The 19,037-nt window shown below is 46.1% G+C and overlaps 1 protein-coding gene across 5 annotated transcripts in view; it reads left to right on the forward strand.

Annotated features, from left to right (window-relative positions):
• The window catches only part of HPCAL1 (hippocalcin like 1), a 67,466-nt gene extending 48,827 nt beyond the window's left edge, over positions 1-18,639 (forward strand). For 3 of the 5 annotated variants that reach the window (XM_040597437.1, XM_040597436.1, XM_040597438.1), the window contains 3 exons: positions 12,771-13,173; positions 14,347-14,452; positions 17,436-18,639. In XM_040597437.1, the coding sequence (XP_040453371.1) occupies positions 12,796-13,173; positions 14,347-14,452; positions 17,436-17,533 (582 nt within the window). In that variant the 5' untranslated portion in view covers positions 12,771-12,795 and the 3' untranslated portion in view covers positions 17,534-18,639. Of the gene's footprint in view, positions 1-12,699; positions 13,174-14,346; positions 14,453-17,435 lie in introns of those variants that run through there. The other 2 variants (XM_040597433.1, XM_040597435.1) reach the window with 2 other exon arrangements.
• The last annotated feature ends 398 nt before the right edge of the window (positions 18,640-19,037 follow it).

Below are 19,037 nucleotides of genomic sequence, written 5' to 3' on the forward strand. Positions count from 1 at the left end.
CATTTCAAAGCAGTGCCATTTCTTACCAGAGACGGTAGCAGAAATGTATGCACAACCCTGTTCTTTCTGACCTGCCTATATCTTTGGTTTTGTTTTGAGAGTATAATTTGGAGTATATTTTTTCCACATTGCTTTTTAATCTGTCTAGTCTGATGTTTTCCAGACCTGTGGGTTCCTTCCTTCTCTCCCTTATTTTCCATTATTAAATCTTCCAGCCCATTATAAATATCAGAGATGTAGACTTAAGCAACTTGGGCACGGCACAAGTCATCTTCTGTTGGATTAATAGGCAATGGGTGCTCCAGCACACTGAGGATGGCTTGAAAAATGACAAACAGGCCTCCTCCCATGGGCCAGTGCCCAGGGCGGAGAACAGGGCAGGTGAGAGGTGTGAAGACTGAGTATGTTCATTGAAATGAACACATAACCAGTGTAGTACTGTACCAAGGAAAGATCTGGGTGGTCTGCAAATATGTATTACTGTATTTAGGATCTGGTTCTGTTACATCCAAGTGAAGTCAATATTCCATCAGTATTCATTAGGACTGGGGTTGGTTTTTTTTTTTGGTCAATGCCAGTTATTTACTTATCAGTACTGTTGCAAGGCGAGGAAGGTCCAGTGTGGCTGCAAAGGTGGGGAGGGAGGGAATGAGCTGGGAGGGATGGATGGAGCAAGTTGGGTGTATCTGTCTGTCAGAATAAAGGGGCTGCTGCAGCCCTGTAGACCATACGTGAAAGGGTTAAAAAGTAAATGGGGCTGAGAAACAGCATGATGTCAAGATAGCATTGCACAGTGTAAATGTAGCATCTTGATTTTCCTTTTTCAGCGAAAGATGTTCTCAGGGGGCCCGTCTGGCTCGGCACCTTTGGTGGGGGAGCTGGGAGCCCTCTCCTGGGCTTTCCACAGGCTTTGTTATCTGGATGGTGCTGGTCACAATGGGACTGTGGGCAGCCCAGCCTTCCCCTTCCCATCAGCGTGGTGGGAACCGCAGCGGGGTGGCCACATCCCGTGGGAGAGCCCCGGCAGCCTTCAGCAGGGTCCCAGCCAGACCAGACTTTCTTCCAGCGGCAACCCTTTTGGTCTTCAGCAGGCCTTGGGAGGAGGGTTATTTAAAGCCCTTGTCCTTTCTGTGGAATATAGGAAGTAGGAAGCGCTTCCTCCCCGTAGATCTCTATCCAAAGCTTTTGTCCGCTTCCTTACAGTCCCACCCTGCTTGGAGTTGCTCCAAAACCCAGCATGCTGGGGCCATGCACCCTGGTTCAGCGGGATCATCCTCAGCTGCAGCCCCTCCTTTTCCAAAACAGAAGGTTTCGGCACCAAAACGTCAAAGAGTGCCATCCTGGGCTGGGCAATGGGATATAGAAATGCCTGTCCACCCTGCCTCACCACCCCTCCTGCAGTTAGGAATGCTGGTGTTGCCGAGAGGAAATATGGGGGCTGACCTTCCTTTGGGAGTCTGATTGATGCTTGCTGCTGCATTTTAGTTGTGAAACTTAAGGGAGAGCTCAAAGTCGGTCTGACAAGTCATGATCTCTGCAATAAAGGGTCAAGAAACTAAAGAAAGTAATGTTAACCACAAGAATGTAAGGGCCTGAAATGCTTTCAAGGTACTGCCTGCTCTCTTCAGAGGATGGGGGGGAAATGTGGAACTATTTCTGTTGTGCTGGGTGTATCTCAGGGAAGTCCAGCAGCAGGTTGTTTTGCATACGGGAGAAGAAGAGACTGTAACAGGAGGCTCAGCCAGGGCAGAGCATCGCCTGGAGGATCTGCCTTTGTGCCTCCGTGGTCCAGACTGCCTTCAGCAGATAAAGCTTCGCCTTCCTCTGGCAGGAACTTCTTCCCTGGTGCCAATGTGACTCCGTACATCTACATCAGTTTTGGAGCTGACTCCTCTGACCCTGAAGGTGGTACATTTGCTGGCCCTTCCTTTTCGGCATACGTACTGCCACAAAAAGCTGTTAGCAGGCTTCAAGGCGAAGGGAAGCAGTCTTGTGGTTGTGTGCTGAAAGATGATGTCTGCACACCCCAGGTGAAGGCACCACTTCAGAAACTTTCAATTAGTGCACCATCCTGCAGCAGCATAGCCCTCCTTTTAACCACTGCTGTGTCCTTTAAACGCTTTTTTCCTGTTCCTCTCAAGAGGAAAAAATAAATGATAAATTATTGTGTTGATGTTACACAAATGTTGCACTTACGGAAAGGTCTTGTTGACATGGATACCTTCTTGTGCAGAAAAGTTGCTGAAAATTTCCAGGAAAATAGATATGCTGTCCTTGGGGAAGGGAGATTGAAACAAACTGACAGCCTGTTGGCTAGCGTGGATCTTGGTTTGTGAAAGATGCAGAAGTTGAAAGTGTTGGGTTTCGTAGGAGTTTCTGTAGCCCTATTAGAAGCGGAGCTGCCTAGTGGTTGATACCAGGTATAGCTTAGGGTCTCTTCAGAGACCAGAGTAATAAATAAAAAGATAAAAGTGGCTGAGGTCAGTATCCTGGCACGGCTGGACCCAAAAGAGCTTACTTGTTCATGGCCTGATATGTTAAAACCTTACTGATTAGGTGCTTTTTTTTTTGCCTTTGCTAAAACAAAGTTCATGAAGGTAGTGCCGTATGAAAGAGAGACCTTAAGGTGGTATCAGGAGTAGGTTTTCTCCCTTGTCCCCCTCTCTCCCCATGAACGTCCACCTTCAACATCGCTGTTGAGAGAAGACACTAATTTCCTGTTTTTCCAGTCAAGCCCTTCGCTGGTGCGGCACCAGGGCTGCAGGACGGGGTGTGCCCCGTATGTGGTCTCAGGTGGAGGTCAGCTCTCATCCCACGCCTGTCGGGGGGCTTCCTGCTTCAAAGCACCACATCTCCTTCCTGTTACCATACCCAGTTCGGGAGGAAAATACACCCATTTGGCCACTACTGGCTTCGCTTAGATATAAATAAAAAATTCAGCACGATTTGATTTTTCGTTTGCTGTCTTACCCAGCCTGCTGACAGAGACTCGGCTCCAGGCAGCCCTCACCCGCAGCGCTCAGAAAAGCGCATGTGGTGTGGATGTTGCTGGGGATGGAGCCCTGTGGTGGAGGTTAATGAAAAAAGTGATGGCCTGCGTGTGGATTGCACGGTTTGTTTCCAAGATGATTTGCATTTGAGTGTTGAATGCTGTGCAGAAACGCCGGAGGAAAGGATTTTCATAGGGTTGTTCTCAGTGCCCCTAAAAATGTTGTGCCTCTGGGTCAGGGGGTCTTCAGCTGTCTCCTGTGATATGGAGTGCTCCCTTTCTCTGAGACAGACAGTCATATTGGTGTTCTGCGTAATTATAGCGAACGCACTTAAAAGCAAACCGAACTGTTGAGTGTTGAGGATTAATAAAAGTTGCAGCTACTTAGCACCTGGTCTGGGACTGGCAGTGTCCTGCTGTGCTGCTGCGTCAGCCTCTGCTTGCCTTGGACTCAGCTGCAGGGAGGGTGCAGCAAGCACGGTCCCTGACAGCTCAGCGAAGGGGTGTTGCCCATGTTTTTTACTGATTTTGTAGGGACTAGTCGCAAAATAATACCATGTCTCCTGTTTTCTGGAGATCTCCCATTTTTAATAATGGGAACTGAAGTAAGAGGTGAAAGGGCGTATGACTTGTATCCTGAGCATCGTGCATGGCCAGAGAGATGGTCTGTCATATCACCACTGATGAAGCAAGGATGCCCTTCTTATCTCTTCAACGGGTGTAGAAAATGGCACTTTGTGTTCAGAATCCACCTAACAGGAACGCCAGTGCCCTGCTCGCCCCTGCAACCATCAGGTCTGGAGTTCACACCACCAAGGCACTGCCTTGGGCAGGCACCCGCCTGTGCCCTCGCACACGTTGCTCACGGACAGCCAGTGGCCCCGGCATGCCTTGGCGTGTGCAGACCTTGCTATCCGGGCAGGACAGCAAGATGTTGCCCCAGATGAGTGTCCACATCCCAGCACAGGCTTTGCTATAATTCAGTACAAGGTGTTTGGTGGTGTGTTCTCAAGGCACGAAGGCTTGTGGTGGCCCTGATCTCGCATCATGGTCCTCGTGCGATGCTCTTGTCCAAGATTTGTGCTGGGGACATGGCTGTCCTGCACATGATAGTAGTCTCTGTACTTTTGGCTCCTTGAATTTAAAAACAAATATTTAAAAAAAGCCCTGTGAGGCTGGTACAGTCACCTGCACCAAGACTTGAGTAATATCCTCCGCTAGCATAGAGCTTGGGCTGATTCCTACCAGCAGAAGGTTTGGTCTTCTGCTGCCTGAATTGCTGCATCCAGCAGAACCAGGTTCCTTCCTCAAGGGTGAGATGCTGTTCTTGTGTAGGTATTTCACAGGGGTTTTATTTCACAGGGGTTTTATACCTCTGCAAGAAAAAAAGAAGTTGAACTATAGGTTTGCTTTCCATTTTTTTTAATGTGTTTTTTTCATTCGACAAACAAGAGAATAAAGGTGTGAAACAATTTGTTACTATCATTGGTGGTTGTCACTGAAGGGGAAAAATAAGTGTCTTGAGAAGAATTTTGGTTTAGTGGAGTGTATTTTTACAAGAAAGTTAACCAGTGGCTTTTGTGCTATTTTAAAATTATGATGGGTGTAAAAATAACAAAATACCACAAACAAACAAACTTATTTAGAAAGCTAGATTAATAAAATAAACAGATTCATTTATATTAGATTTGAGATTTTTGGAACACAAAAGTAGGTAGTAATAGAAATTGTTAGCAATAGCTGTGTATATAGTGGATGAAAATGTTACTAGCAGTCTTTCTCTTTTGGTTGATCCTCCCCCCCCTCCAGTGTTTCAGTATTTTTAATTAAACATCTAAATAAATGTTGGGTGAATTTTTCTTAAAGGTAGCTAGTTGACAGATCTCCAAACCCACATTTTCCAGCATCTTTTTACTAAGCATACCTCTGCTAAATAATGCTTAAAAAAAAAAAAAAAAAAAAGTTTCTTCCCACTCTTTGGAAGCAAACCCAGCTCGATTCTCTTCCCTTCAAATTAGCTACCCTGAAATCCCCTTGATTCCTCCAGCCCCTGTATCCCAACACCGTACCTGCATCTGGAAATGAAGGGCATCAGATCTCTGATTTTTTTTTTCATTTAGGGGCATCGTTAGCAGTGAGGATGGTCTTGCAGAGCGCTGATTATCATCTGCCACTGACTTTTTAGGAAGTGTCATTATCCCCAAACTCTTCATCTTCTCCACGTAAATGGCTCTGATGCTGCCAGGTTTGCTCAGGTGCCACTGGCTGGTTCTTGATGCTGCTGTATTTTGGCTAATTGTTCTGAATTTAATCCAGCTTCCTTTCTCCCAATGCTGTGATTATTCTTTAGAAAACTATTATGTGATTTGCCTTCATCAATTTAATCAATGGATGGTATGAAACTTTCGAAACCCAATGACAAAAGAGCCCAACCATGCTAACTCTGGGGGTTTAATTACGTTAAAAATATAATGCCCGGTGCTGATTTTTGTCACTTCCCTTTTTTCTAAAAGGTTGTGATGTTCTCTCTGATTTCCTCATTCCCATCAGGCATTTTCCCCTATCCTGCAGGCCTGCACTCACAGAGCTTTATTTAAAATTATGTATCACAACAGTGTATTCAGTGAACATTACTTGGGGTTTTCCTCATGCAACCCAACCTTTTCAGAAAAAGACCTTGTGTGCTAAGACATTGTGCTGACATGTTTTCCTTGCTCTGTAATATTGTGTAAACAAACCATATTTTTTTTTTATTTTAAGCCTTGCCAACTTTGCACAGCATCTGAAGACAAAATAGGGCTGGCTGCTCCTCCCTTGGTTTCATTTTAGGGGAAAAAAAAAAAAAAAAGGAAGAGGCAAAGGGAGGCGACAAGGAAAATCCACTCATGATTTTCTTTTCCTGTCTGCAATCGCAAGCTGTGTTGCTGCCTGATCTGCTCCCACCCAAATTAATTCAATTTCCTAATTTACTCAAAGTATTTCTGTGCTTTTTTTTATTTGCATTGGGAATATTTGCCCTTTACAGTAATAAGCTCTCCTCCCTGAGCAGGGGAATATTACGGAGAGCTTCCCAAGAAACTGCCACTTTTCTGGTCCCACCACAGGTCTGATTTTTTTTCCTCGTTAGCAGCAATTTGTGAGTGTTTGGGGGTGTTTTGTGGTTCTTTGGTTTCTTTGCAATGAATTTGTAACCGTGCCCTCGATGGCAAACTCTCATCTCCTGGTGATGGGGGCCAGTGCTGGTGGGCGCAGCGGGTACCAGCGTGCCCTGGCTTGTCGCAGTGTTTGCCGCGGCTGGGGAGCTGCTGCGCTGTCGTCTGCAAATGCCTCTGCACCACATACCAATGAGATGAACGAAAAATGGTTCTTGGGTTAATGCATTGATGCTCAATGTCAGAGACTAATTGATTTTTCCCTCTAAATCGGGAATATAATTCTGAGTAAAGGGACTTCAATAGGCAAGAGCAATCCAGAGACCTGTAAGTGAATTTCTCAGGTTTCAGCCCTTGCACCTGACTCCATGAAATTAATGTGCCAGCCTGGAAATATTCCTCTCACATAGCTGTTTGCAGGATTGGAGTATTTTTAATTACAACTTGCTTTGGTGAGCTGGGGGGGGGGGGGGGGGGGGGGGGGATGGTTACCTACAGTGGGTTTTCATCCCAGACGTGGAGTTGGGTTTTCGAGACCACAGAGTTCCTTGGTACGTGTTCATGGGTAAAATTCCAAAGTAAGGTGGCTCAAGGTCCGTTACCGACCCACTGCGCATTTCGGAAAGATGTTCACCATATATACCTGAATTGTTACTGAGTTTTCTGGAGCTGAACGTGTGGGTGATACAGGGGGTGGTCCTTCCCCTTCACCTACTTTTTTTAAATAAGTTTCTGAAAAGCATTCAACTTGAAAATAAGTTGGAAGTAAGCAATGTTACTTATTCAAAGAAAAGCGTGATTAGTCATTGGAAGTGAAAACTTTTAAAAGCCCATTTATTTATTTAGTATGGTGGGTTCTTCGGTTGTCAGGTTTCATTTCTCTTTCTGTTTCCCCAAAGGCAGCAGGAGAAGGATCTTCAGCTCCTTTTGGCTCCAGCCTTTCGCATCTCAAACCCCACAGCGTTTCTGCCAGGTTTCAGTTTTTTGCCGCATTATCCATTGAGATTTCTCTTTTGTCTCGCTACTTATTTTATTAGCTTTTCAGGAGGTGAAGATATTCCTTGTTGCATTTCAGACTTTATCAGAAGCTGCTGCTTGTGGCCCTGAATTTATGGCTTGGGAAGACGGAGCAGGTGCTGCGGTTAGCTGGTACACGAGCATCGGGGCTGCTTTTGCCACAGGGCAGGAAAGAAATTCGCATGAGTTTACCAGGCAGGACCAGATATCTATAGCAACGTATTTGTATATCCTGTGCTTTCTCTCTTGCAACACTGGTTGCTTAGGATACTGGCATTAAAACATGTAACAAAATCTGCCCTTTAGTCCAGGGTTCATTATCCATCCCAGGCCCATGTAATTGCACATTTCCCCTCCCAGTTCAGATCAGACCCGTTGACCAGCCCTGGGCAAAGCACGGTGTGGAAGATGTCATTATAATCCCATTTTGCAGCTTATTTGCTACATGATCTTTTCTTACCGCTAGACATTTGTTGCTAGTTGGGGTGCCCGAGAACCTAGCTCCCTCTTGTAGCTTGGCCTGCAGGAACTGGAGTCTTCTTAAATACATCTGTGCATTGACTGAGTTGGTGAGCAATGGTGCTACCAGACCTCAGAACATTTCTCCTCGAGGGTGTGTTTCTGAAGTGTGGCAGCACAGATCTTTAGTGACTGAGGCTTTTATTTGGACTACCTGTGGGTTTTGTTTGTTTTTTTAATACAAGTATCAAACTTTAAAAAATACAGCCTCAGAACAAGCCACCACAGTTGCTGAATTGCCCCAGAGGAGCAGGACCTCCTCATGGCTCTTGTCTTCACCTGACCATAGAAAAAAGGATATTGAGGCTATTTCACAGAATGGCTGAGGTTGGTAGGGACCTTTAGAAATTGTCCAGTCCACGCTCCCTGCTCAAGCAGGCTCAGGTAGAGCAGATTGCTCAGGACCGTGTCCAGCTGGGTTTTCAGTATCTCCAAGGATGGAGGCTTCACAGTTTCTCTGGACAACCTATGCCGGTGTTTGACCACCATCACTATAAAGCAGTGTTTCCAAGCAAAGCCTTTCTTAACATGATGCTCGCAAGATCCCTGTGGGCTAAATCCTTTTGTCTGTTCTTCTGCAGCCCAAGGCAGAAGGCACCAGTGATGGATCTGACACTTGAGGTGTTTTAGTAAAATGATCTTCCACCCCTGCAGGAATGGTTCTTGCATTTCAGACCAACTTCGAGCAGTATTTGATGTCTGGCTTATGCTGTTCATTTGCTTGGGGCTCCTCAGCCCCAGAGGCACTGTGCCTCAGCTTCAGAACCGTAACAGATCTCAGACATGCTTGTTTAGTTTTATAAGTGATCACTGCAGGAGAAACGGTGCCAGATTTCCCCCTGCAAAGCAGATAGCTCAGATAATATAAAAGGTGTTTATTCTATTTCTCTCTGCACTTTCTCTGCTGGAGAGCACTTCTGTCCTGTAGACGGGCATTTCATCAATTTTCCTTTTTTTACTAACATTAAATCAGTATTCAACGGGGTTTGCACAGGGAAGTGCACCTCTAAGGAGTCATTCCTCCTTTTGCAGCCCTAGCTGATGCACTAAGAGTGTCCCATCAGGAGTTCAGTTCAAGGGATTTTTGCCTTCAGAAGGTTTGCAGTGAAAAAGCTGGGTTGGCCTCCAGCTCTCCAGGCTGTGTGCTCTGAGAATGCTTCTACCTGCAGTAACTGGTGGTTGACAAAGTGTTCATGTAGAAGTAGGATGCACTGAGCTTTGCTACAAGTATTTCAAATACTTCAGGGCGTGGATGCTGACAACCCTTCCATCTATTGGTAAAAACACAGAATTGCTACTTCAGCTGTTTAAGAGTCAGCTAGTGCTGCATAACTGGTGTGTACCTCGGTCTCAGTAAGAGACCTTTTGTTCTCATTGCTAGGCTTTTGCTACGAGATTATTGCTTACTTTTGTTGAGCCTAGAAGGACAGAGGATATATTCAAGTAGGAGTTCTCTGGCATCTTGGTTTCTAGCCTGGCTGAACATAGGCTTATTGCAGACAGGCAGCAGCACCACATAATTTTAACAAAAATTTTGGTGTGAAACTGGAACAAAAATGCATCTGCATTTCCCCCTGTTTGAGCCTTACATGACTGAGCATTGCTTTCATGAGCAGTGATACACTTGTGAAGTCTACTGGTCTGCGGTTATACTTCCAAGCTTTTCCTTGTCTGATCACCTCAAGGGCATTCCTGTGATGATTTTTGTTACTGCCATGATAGTGCCGGATGCTCTGAGGGCTTTTGCTCATCATGCTAAGCCGGGATAGACCTTGCTGCAATGTATGCAGCATCACTTCGCTGGATTTCACCCTGGCATGATGGGAAATGAGGGACAGGCAGGCTGTAATTTGAGTTAGGACTCCGTCGACTGCCCAGGGCAGTGTTGGGTGCAAGAATGTCTCTCCTTCCTTGCCTTCTACACCCACTGCAGCAGGAGATTTGGCTGGTACAGGCTCATTAAGAAATGTCCCACAGCCCCCTAATCACAGGACTGACCTGAGCATCCCAGACTCACTCCCTGTGATTTCCATTAGCAGCCATCCTCTGAGTGGTCTTGTGGCTAAATCAGCCGGTGAGCCTCTGGAAAGTGATTTGATGAAAGCGTTTTATAGCAATCGAATGAAATGTCAGTTGGATGCCAGCAGCAGGGGTTGCTGTCATGATTAATGAGGTATTTAGGCGTTTCACTTTGGAGGAGCTACCTGCAACACAATTCACATCAAAGCTGGGTTTTTTTAGATCGGCTTTAATAAATTAATGTTAATGTTGGATATTTAATTATTTCTAACAAATTAGTTACAGCAACTGCAGGGTTACATTTGGGTTGAACACATTATGAAGCCTTTCAGAAAGCTGATGTGCAAAAAAGGATGGTATTCAGAGCACTGCACATTACTTTTCTGGTATAAAACAATGTAAAAGAGGAAGAAAGGTTGAAATAACCTGTGATTTGTTGAATGCAAAGACGAGTTGAATATAAAGCTTTTGAAGCGGATATTAAATGAGCATCCATCCAAGTAACAGGATATATCTTACCACTAGTAGAAGTAGTGAAATCTAATAAATGAAATGAACACCTTACCTCTTTGTTGTCCGGGGCCCTCTATTTTAAAGGGAACAAGAACAATAAAGATATTACAGGAGCAGGGGAAAATGGCATTGAACCTTTTCAAACCTCTTTTGACTAGCAGTTGGAAGTTTTATGGTCCCTTAACCCTGTGCGTGGTTAAAGCTGAGGTTACTTCTGCTTAAAGTCCAGCTCCTGCATTGAACGGGCTCTGCCAATCCTCCTGCCTTTCTCCCAGGGAAGTCCGAGACAGTGGCAGGTGCAGCAGGGACCGTTTTTGGATGGGGACGGTAGTTCTTACAAAGCGCTCAGGCATCATGAAGTGAAGGGGTTCATTGAAAGATGGAACCTGGAGGTACCTCCTTGCCCAAGGACAGAAACATAGTGTCACAATTTCTGCTCTGAAAAAAAAAGGATCACTGTCCACACACTTTTTTGCTCCAAGCCACTGTTTTCTGGAAATCGACTGCAGCTAAGTAGAATATTGTGTTTTCTGCCCTTGGCACTGCAAGGATGAATATCTGGAGCAGGGGAGATTCAGAGATGGATATGCAGCGGGAGCATCTGGGAGTTAGTGGTTTAACTGGAGGGCAGCCCAGTGCTCTCCTAGAGATGATGCTGGCAGGGACAGGGAGCGGTAGCATCCCTGCATGTTGGAAGCAAGCAGAGGTATGTCATGGGCCCGGAGAAAACTCTGCAATATAATGGGCAAAAATAAAGCTGCCAATAGTTCAGCTCCAAAGCTTTTCTAGAAAACAGAAGTGCTAATGACAACCCAGATTTCTGTTAAGCCCGATACATTGAACTAATGAGCAGCTGGCTGGTTTTTGTCTCTGAGCATTAAGCCACAGAGCAGGATGTGGATTTTTACATTGCTGAGGCTATGCAGAGACTAAGTAGAATACAAATAAAACAAGCTTAAATTCAGCTGTTGAAAATCTCTCTGCTGTAGAGCAACTTACTTTTTGCTGACCTTTAACATTTTTTTTTAAATAGGTTCTTATGCATGCCTGGGATTCTTACCGTCTGGGAAGTGCTTAGCCCATGTTATATTTTGCCTGGTCTCTGCACTCTTTGTTGCTTAGCTCTTGCCATTTACGGAGTGGCCACGTGGTGTAACCTGCCTACTGCACCGGCTGTGAGCAAGCCTAACGAGGGCATAACAGGCTGTGCAGAGAAATGTCATTTATGCTGGACCAGTTTTATGCAAACCAAAACCAGAGGGGTTTGGATGTGACTTTGGGCAAAGCTTGTGAATAAACTTCTTGGATCCGGGGAAGGAGGTGCAGTTCAGCCTTTTGCTTGGCTGCTTGGGTTGGTACTGCTGGGAAGCCATCGAAGGCTGAAAGGGACAAAAGCCAAAAATATATTATGGTTTTGTTTGTTTTCTGTTGTTTCCTAAGTGCAAATAGACCACCTTTCATTTTCCTGAAGGAGCTTTCCTGTTGCTGGGTGGTCGCACCTGCATGGTCACCTGCACATTATGGGGCACTGTCAGTGGATGGGACAAACCCAGCCCCCTCCTGACATCCTGATAAAATCCTGAGGTTAAAATGCCTTTTTTCTCACATTGGGGAATATTGAACTTACTGAATAAGCTTAAATAGAAGTATAAACCCCAGTAAACCTGAAAGGAGTTGCTTTGCTGAACATTTTGCTGTAAAAAGCCCTTTTCCCTGCTTGTCTGGGAGGGCAGAGGATTGTGATCTGCTCTAAAGGATGAAGTACCTTGTGTTGGTGCTGCTGTTGCAGTGACCCGTCTGCTTGCGCTGCCCCCACAGTTGAGAAAAAGAGGGAGAAGTCTTTTGGGGTGATGCTGTTGAGCATGGGCTGTGCTGAGCTTACCCTTGCTGCAGCCTTCTGCGACCCCCATGGTGCTGCAAGCAGCACCGACCCAGCCCCACCGCGCTGGGGGGCTGCTGTGGGGCGAGAGGTGCAGGGAGGAAGGAGATGCTCCATAAGCCAAGGAGTTTCAGAGATCATCTGCATGATGCAAACACTGCTGGCACAGAGCCGCTTGCCCTTCCTGCTCCTTGTTCACCCCGGCTTACTTTCACTTTTGAACAGATGGATTTTACTTTTCATCGTTGCTGCTGTCCCTGGCTGCTCCTGCTCGATTGTCACAGCAGATCAGCCTGGTGGGGTGGGTCAGGAGCTGGAATCCAGACCTGGGCATCACAAACCATATGAAAGAGGAGCAGGACAGAGGAGAACTTAAATAACGAGGATTATTATTTCACAGATAATAAGGATTAATAATAAGGATTAGTATTTCCTGAACAGTCCCTCCTGAAGTACCTTCCCTTGTCCTTCTGCAGCGTACTAGAACTGAGAGGGCCTAAAGGAGAGGAAAAGAGGCCAAATGAAATGAATTTTCCTATTGCCTAGTTTCCTAGACTTACAGCATCCCTTTTTTCCTCTTTCCCCCTTGCCCTGGGCTGCATTTCCCACAGGGCTCTGCCTGTCCCAGCCCCTCTCCACGGCGTGGGGCCGGAGCTGAGGCGGATGCTGTCTCATTTTACAGCCACTGAACACAGATCCAGAAGAGGATGGGGAAGCAGAACAGCAAGCTGCGCCCCGAGGTGCTCCAGGACCTGCGCGAGAACACCGAGTTCACAGACCACGAGCTGCAGGAGTGGTACAAGGGCTTCCTAAAAGATTGCCCAACGGGCCATTTGACTGTAGAAGAGTTCAAAAAAATATACGCAAATTTTTTCCCCTACGGCGACGCGTCGAAGTTTGCAGAGCACGTCTTCCGCACCTTCGACACCAATGGCGACGGGACGATTGACTTTAGGGAATTCATCATCGCCCTGAGCGTCACCTCCCGGGGCAAGCTGGAACAGAAGCTGAAGTGGGCATTTAGTATGTATGACCTGGATGGCAACGGGTACATCAGCCGTGGGGAAATGCTAGAAATAGTGCAGGTGAGGCGCCATCTCTATTTGATGTTTTATTCGTGCTGCTGTAACCTCTTCATCCTGAGACAGGTGGAACTGGAGATGAGGGATGTGCTGAGCTGGGTCACTGCTGCCCCAGGGAGGCTCCTGAGCCCACAGTTCCCAAAGGGACACTGGGGTCCATGGTGGGACCTGTGAGATGCAGATGAGAGACGGCCCTGAGATACAAACAGGGCGCTTGTGCAACTGGCCTGCAGCCAAAAATCTTGCAGCTCTCCCCAGGGATCGCTTAGCGGCATGTTGTTGGGATCAAAATAGACCCCAATGCAAATTTTACTGACCTGATTAATCTCAGAATGAATACTTTGAAACATCAAATCTGAGTCAACGTGAGCTCTGGATGAAAGGCTGTAGCTTGTCTTTGTTTCCGGAAGGCTGGAAACATGTAGCCCATGGGCTGTAGCAGGGGGGCGTGTAGGCAGTCCCCGGTGCCCCTGCCCCACGCGCTGGCTGGGGCTCGGCCTCAGCAGAGGGCTGCTTGCCACCCACGCTGGGGCTGAGATCTGTCTCCAGTGCGCTGCAAGGGGCTCTGGGAAGCACCTCATGCATTCAGCCGGTGCCAGCGCCCTGGACATCGGGCCTCATGGCTGAGCGGGGACCATTAGGAGGAGGGCTAGGACTGCAGACGTCCTGAAGAGGTCTCATCTAAGTCTGAAAAGTCATTTCCTTACCCATCCACAAAGAAAAGCAACCCCTATTCCTATATATTACTCATATTCACCTGTAATCCATACAATGCCCCGCACGCACACACTTAACTGAGTGTATGTTGAGAGCCAACCAAAGAGATGATGGCTTAGCCCAGTTGCAGAGAAGAGAATTACACACCATTGCCTCCTGTATTTTAGCTCAGTCCTGCTCGTACATTAATCTAGACCCTGACTTTCAGTTAAACTGACCTAGCGGTGCGGGAGCTTCTTTTGAAGCTTGAATGAATACAGGAAAGAAAAATAAAAAGAGCTGCAGTCAGAAACTCCTATTTGTTTTCCTTTATAAAGTCCTGCAGCTGCCTGCCAGGGTCAGCTGCATTGTTTTTATTGCTACAGGCTGAAATTCTTTTTCTCAGGCTTGATGCTTTATTGTTTGGGTCGTGTTTTTCCTATATCTTTGTTTTTCTTTTTCTATTTTTTTAATACTCAGGCAATCTACAAAATGGTTTCATCAGTGATGAAGATGCCGGAAGATGAATCCACTCCCGAGAAGCGAACAGACAAGATCTTCAGACAGATGGACACAAACAACGATGGTAGGCTCCCACCAGCACCCCCTCATAGGCTCTAGAAGTAGAGGTTTTCTAGCCCAGCGCTGGTAGAAGCAGATGGTGGTATTTCAGGAGGAGGGGTAGAGGGCAGGGATGTCTCCACCAGCGCCTCTGGTCTCTGCCTGGCCTCGGTGAGCATCTGCAGTCCATAACAAATAGGGTGAATAAGGGGGCAGCGGGTGAGAGACCTTTCCTGCTGTGGGGCTGGAAGGGGAGCAGTCCTTCCTCCGCATTTCATGAGTGAATCCCCTTCTGCAGAGGCTCCTTTGAAAATCCTGTGAGTCTTTGGGTTGTTTTCTTTGGGCATAGCATAAACTACGCACCGAGGTTTTGCTCCTGTTGCCCTTGATCAAGTTGCACTCCTGTGCTTGTCATCGGTAATGTGGGTTGGGGATGCTGTTGGGTACCCAATTTGGGAAAGCAAAAATTCCCCTGGGTCCATAATACTTCTTTTCTGTGCATGTCTATGGCATGTGTCCATATATGCATGGTCACATTTGAATCTGCAGTGTTTACTCTGTTGCAGTGCGTGCGGCAGGGGGATGTAACAGCTCCCGAGCTAATTATGGAGCCACTTGACAGATTACCTGACAGTGCACCCATCACAGCCTGTCCACCTGAGCTAGCTCATTTCCTTAGGCTTGAAAAACACAGGCAAAATGAAACAATTTCCTCTGCCCATCGGCCTGCTGACATGTTTCCTCTCATCCTACTTGAGATGGAGCTTTTCCTGGGAATTATCCTGGTAGCAGCTAAGGTGCCAGCTCCCCACATCAAAATCAGGAGCTGTATCCTGCTGATGCGCTCAGCAGGAGCCAAGATTTCCTTCTAGTACTGACATATGGAGACGTGAAAAAACATGATCTTATGTATAGAAAGGTTTTTATTTAAAATAATTTTATGGCTGCATTTTGGCATCTGCAGATGCAGTCCCCAGGGCAAATTCCTGGCCTTGCTGAAGTCCTTGCATATTTTACCTTTAACTTCATCAAAATTAGCACTTCATCCCCTGACTTCACATGTGGAGGGCCCTACAATAACATGATTAAAGTATTTTTTTGTTATGCAGAGAAAGTAGCAGTGCATACGGATGTGCAACAGAGTAGTGGTCAAAAAACCTGCTATATACATCCTCCATCTGATGCACTTTGTTGCTGAAATAACATCATCCTTTTTGCAGTAAAATACCAGCCCTGTAAGCCATGCAGTGCCAAGCAGTAAAGTCTGTGCATGGGGAAGCGTGTGTGCTCTTGGTGGCTGGAAATGTTTCTTCTTCCCTATCTGACTGTTGGACATTGCAAATAGATTTTGATTTGTACTTTGCTTTTAAATATTGCAAGGAAAGAAGAAAACTGATCAATATTCTGATAGTTATAAGTACTCTTTTTCAGGCTGATAAAAACCTAAGAGAACGCTTGGTTTGGGAGCATTGGCTTAAACCCCAGAAATTAAGACAGAAGTGTGCCACAGGTTGTTTAGCTTCTGTAATTTCTACAAGAGGAAGGTTTGCTTATTCCTCCCTGTTTGACCTGATTCAGGTGCTGGCCACCGAGCTCAGTCCTTTCCCCATCCTTGTGGCAGGCTGGGAGCATCCTGGGGCTGGTGAAAACCAGCACAATGAGCTTGTGCCTCCCTGCCTTTGGGGGCACGTGGCCAAAAGTGGCAGCAGGCAGCTGCCAAGTGCAAGATATTCATGCGTGGGTCCTGCCTGTCTCGAGTGGAGCATGTGGGTTGGGTAAGGACGGCTCTGGGGCATTGTGTGTAGGTAGGGGTAGGTTGTGCTGGGAGCATGAGATAGTGGGACATCAGCAGACACAGTGTCAGGGACGCAGCAGATGCTTGTCTCCTCCGGTTCGTAGGGAAAACTGTTTCATTTCTCATTAATATTTCTATGGCTTATTTCTGCCATGGTTCGGAGTAGTGGAGCAGGAGAGTATTGGTGATAGCAGGCAAGGCAGAGGTTGCTTACAGGCTCCCAATGACATTTGTGCAGGGGTCTGGTCTCGAGTTTGGGAAAAACCTGCCAGGAAGCTTGGTTGCCCCGGGATGAGGTGTGACAGACCAGATGGGATCTTTCCTCCTTGCCATACCGAGCCATGCTGTGCCATGGGACTGTTGGAGCCAGGGCGGTTGCTCCTCATGGTTGCTTTTCCAGAGATTGCCTTTTCAGACCCACGGACTGTTACAGGGTCCATCCAAGTCAGTGCCCCTGGCTTAAACCAAAGCTGTGTAAAGCAGAAACGCTCAGGAGCAATGCGTGGCCGTAGGTGGCTCCCCAAGGCTGGCTTTTCTTGCTGTCCTGTGAAACTGCTGCTGTTCCTGCACACCCAGCAGGGCACAGCAAGTGGCTTGTAGAGTCATAGAATCGTAGAATGGTTTGGGTTGGAAGGGACTTTTAAAAGTCATCTAGTCCACCCCCCTGCCGTGACACGTCTTCGTGGCACTGCCATGTCTTCAACTAGACCAGGTTGCTCGGAGCTTTGTCCAGCCTGGCCTTGTAGGTGCAGGAGAAGCCATCACTGCTCAGCCCTACATGTCACAACAAACAAGGGAGCAGAGTGGGGCAATTTGGGATATTTAGGTTTAAAGTGTCATTTTCAAAGTGTATACTCTTCAGGTACCACACCTCGTGTTCATGTGTCATGTAGTATGTATAGTCTGGTTCTGGGCAAAAAACTGCCAAATTACATTAGAACAGTTGGGTTTATATTTGGTACTGTCTTTTTAAATAAAAAAATAACAGTTATTATGCTAGATTGTTTTGCAGAAGAAAAATACATCTGGGCTTAAGGGCTTGAGTAGGATTTGGCTGCTGTGCATTGCACTAAATTCCCCTGAATGCCTTTGTGATAGATTAAATATACGTATGTTGCTTTGGGGAGGGAAGGATTTTTCAAGCTACGGCAATGGTGGCGGCAACAGCTGACATTTTAAAAATTACATCCCTTTTGGTCTTCTTCCCTTTCAGGTAAACTGTCGCTGGAAGAGTTCATCAAAGGTGCCAAGAGCGATCCCTCCATTGTGCGGTTGTTACAGTGCGACCCCAGTAGCGCGAGTCAGTTCTGATTAAAGTGGACAGTGTGCACAGAGAATCTCGGCTTGTGTCCTTCAAGCTTTGCTCGCAAACGGATGCCTTCTCAACCATCCCTCCACACTTTGCAGATAAGATCCCATTGCCAGGTTGTGTGCGCGTGTGTCCGAGCGATCCAGCCCTCGCTCCCTTCACTAACACCAGTGCAGCTCTCCTTCGGCAGCTCCATTTCTGCTTCCCCACAAATGTTATGATTCACTCTACACATTTTAAACATTAATCGAAAGGTATGTTTACATGCAGCTACAAAAGAGTTCAAATCTCTGGTGAGATACCACTTCACTTAGTCGGTAAGAAAGGTGATGTTCTAGTAGATCCCAAGAAGATACTAGGTAGGACTTTTACCCGACATAGCAGATGGTAGATAATTTATTTTGCTTCAGAAGTTACTGTGTAAAAAAAAAAAAAAACAAACAAAACAAAGCAGACTGAATGGAGTAGGAAGTTTAAAAAAAAAAAAAAGGAAAAAAAAAAAAAGCAGCTTTCCTGGGCATGGTTCCAATTTTCTTTTTGAGGAAAATTGCTTGCACTTATCTAATGGTCTTTACTTTCTTTTAATATATATATAAATTATATATATATGGTGAAGTAAAATTTTAAATATTTAGGTCATCTATTTAAGGCATAAAGTAGTATTCGAGCTTCGTTTCTTCTAGTTGTCTGTGATTTATTCAGATCTTGGAGATTGTTTTTTTTGTGATATTTATGCATTAGCAAATTGCTGTTCCAAAAGAATTGCATGACTAGCAGTTTGTGGATATTTCACTCTGTTTAATTCCTGAATGCAAATATTTGTTCATTTTTACTGTCGGTTGTTCCAACATTACTGTATTAACAAAAGACCTGAAAGGAGTTCATCCTCATTTTGTATTTCTCAGTGGAGTCCTACTTTTGGTGGTTGCTGCGTTAAATGGCTTTTGAGTGCCCCGAGGTGATGTGACTCGCACTGCTGTTCTTGACTTGGCTACACCTCCTCCCTTTTGCTGTCGATATGTTAATAGTCTTGTGCATTCCAGTGTTATTTAATATCTGCCTAATGCCAAGAAATATTAATTGAAATAAAAGACTACTTTTCTTGTCACTGCCTGTCTTGGTCATGCAACAAGTTCCTGGCATCGCGTATTTGGGGGAAGGATGAGGCGGGCGCCTGTGGGATCCTGCTCCGTACCAGCTGGATCCTGGGTGAAGGCAATTCTTTGGTGACGACTGCGGGAAGCTGACAGCTCAGTTTCTGCTGGATGTGGAGCAGCTCAAGGTGGTGGAGGAAGGCTGCCAGCTCCACTGGCCAGGCTGTTGTGACCACAGATTTACAGAATAAAAGTACCTTGCTCCTGTCAGGTACCAGGTATGTGCTGTTGGAATTAAACGTTGACATTGGTAGCATGGAAAGCAGTTTTCCCCACGTTCTGCAGGTAGCTGCTTAAGCCTGTCCTCTCTGCAGAACAAAGTATCAACAAATGATTTGGCCTGAGGTTAATG

This window comes from Falco naumanni, chromosome 6 (genome assembly GCF_017639655.2).
Source record: "Falco naumanni isolate bFalNau1 chromosome 6, bFalNau1.pat, whole genome shotgun sequence".
In the NCBI taxonomy this organism is placed as follows: Eukaryota; Metazoa; Chordata; class Aves; order Falconiformes; family Falconidae; genus Falco; species Falco naumanni.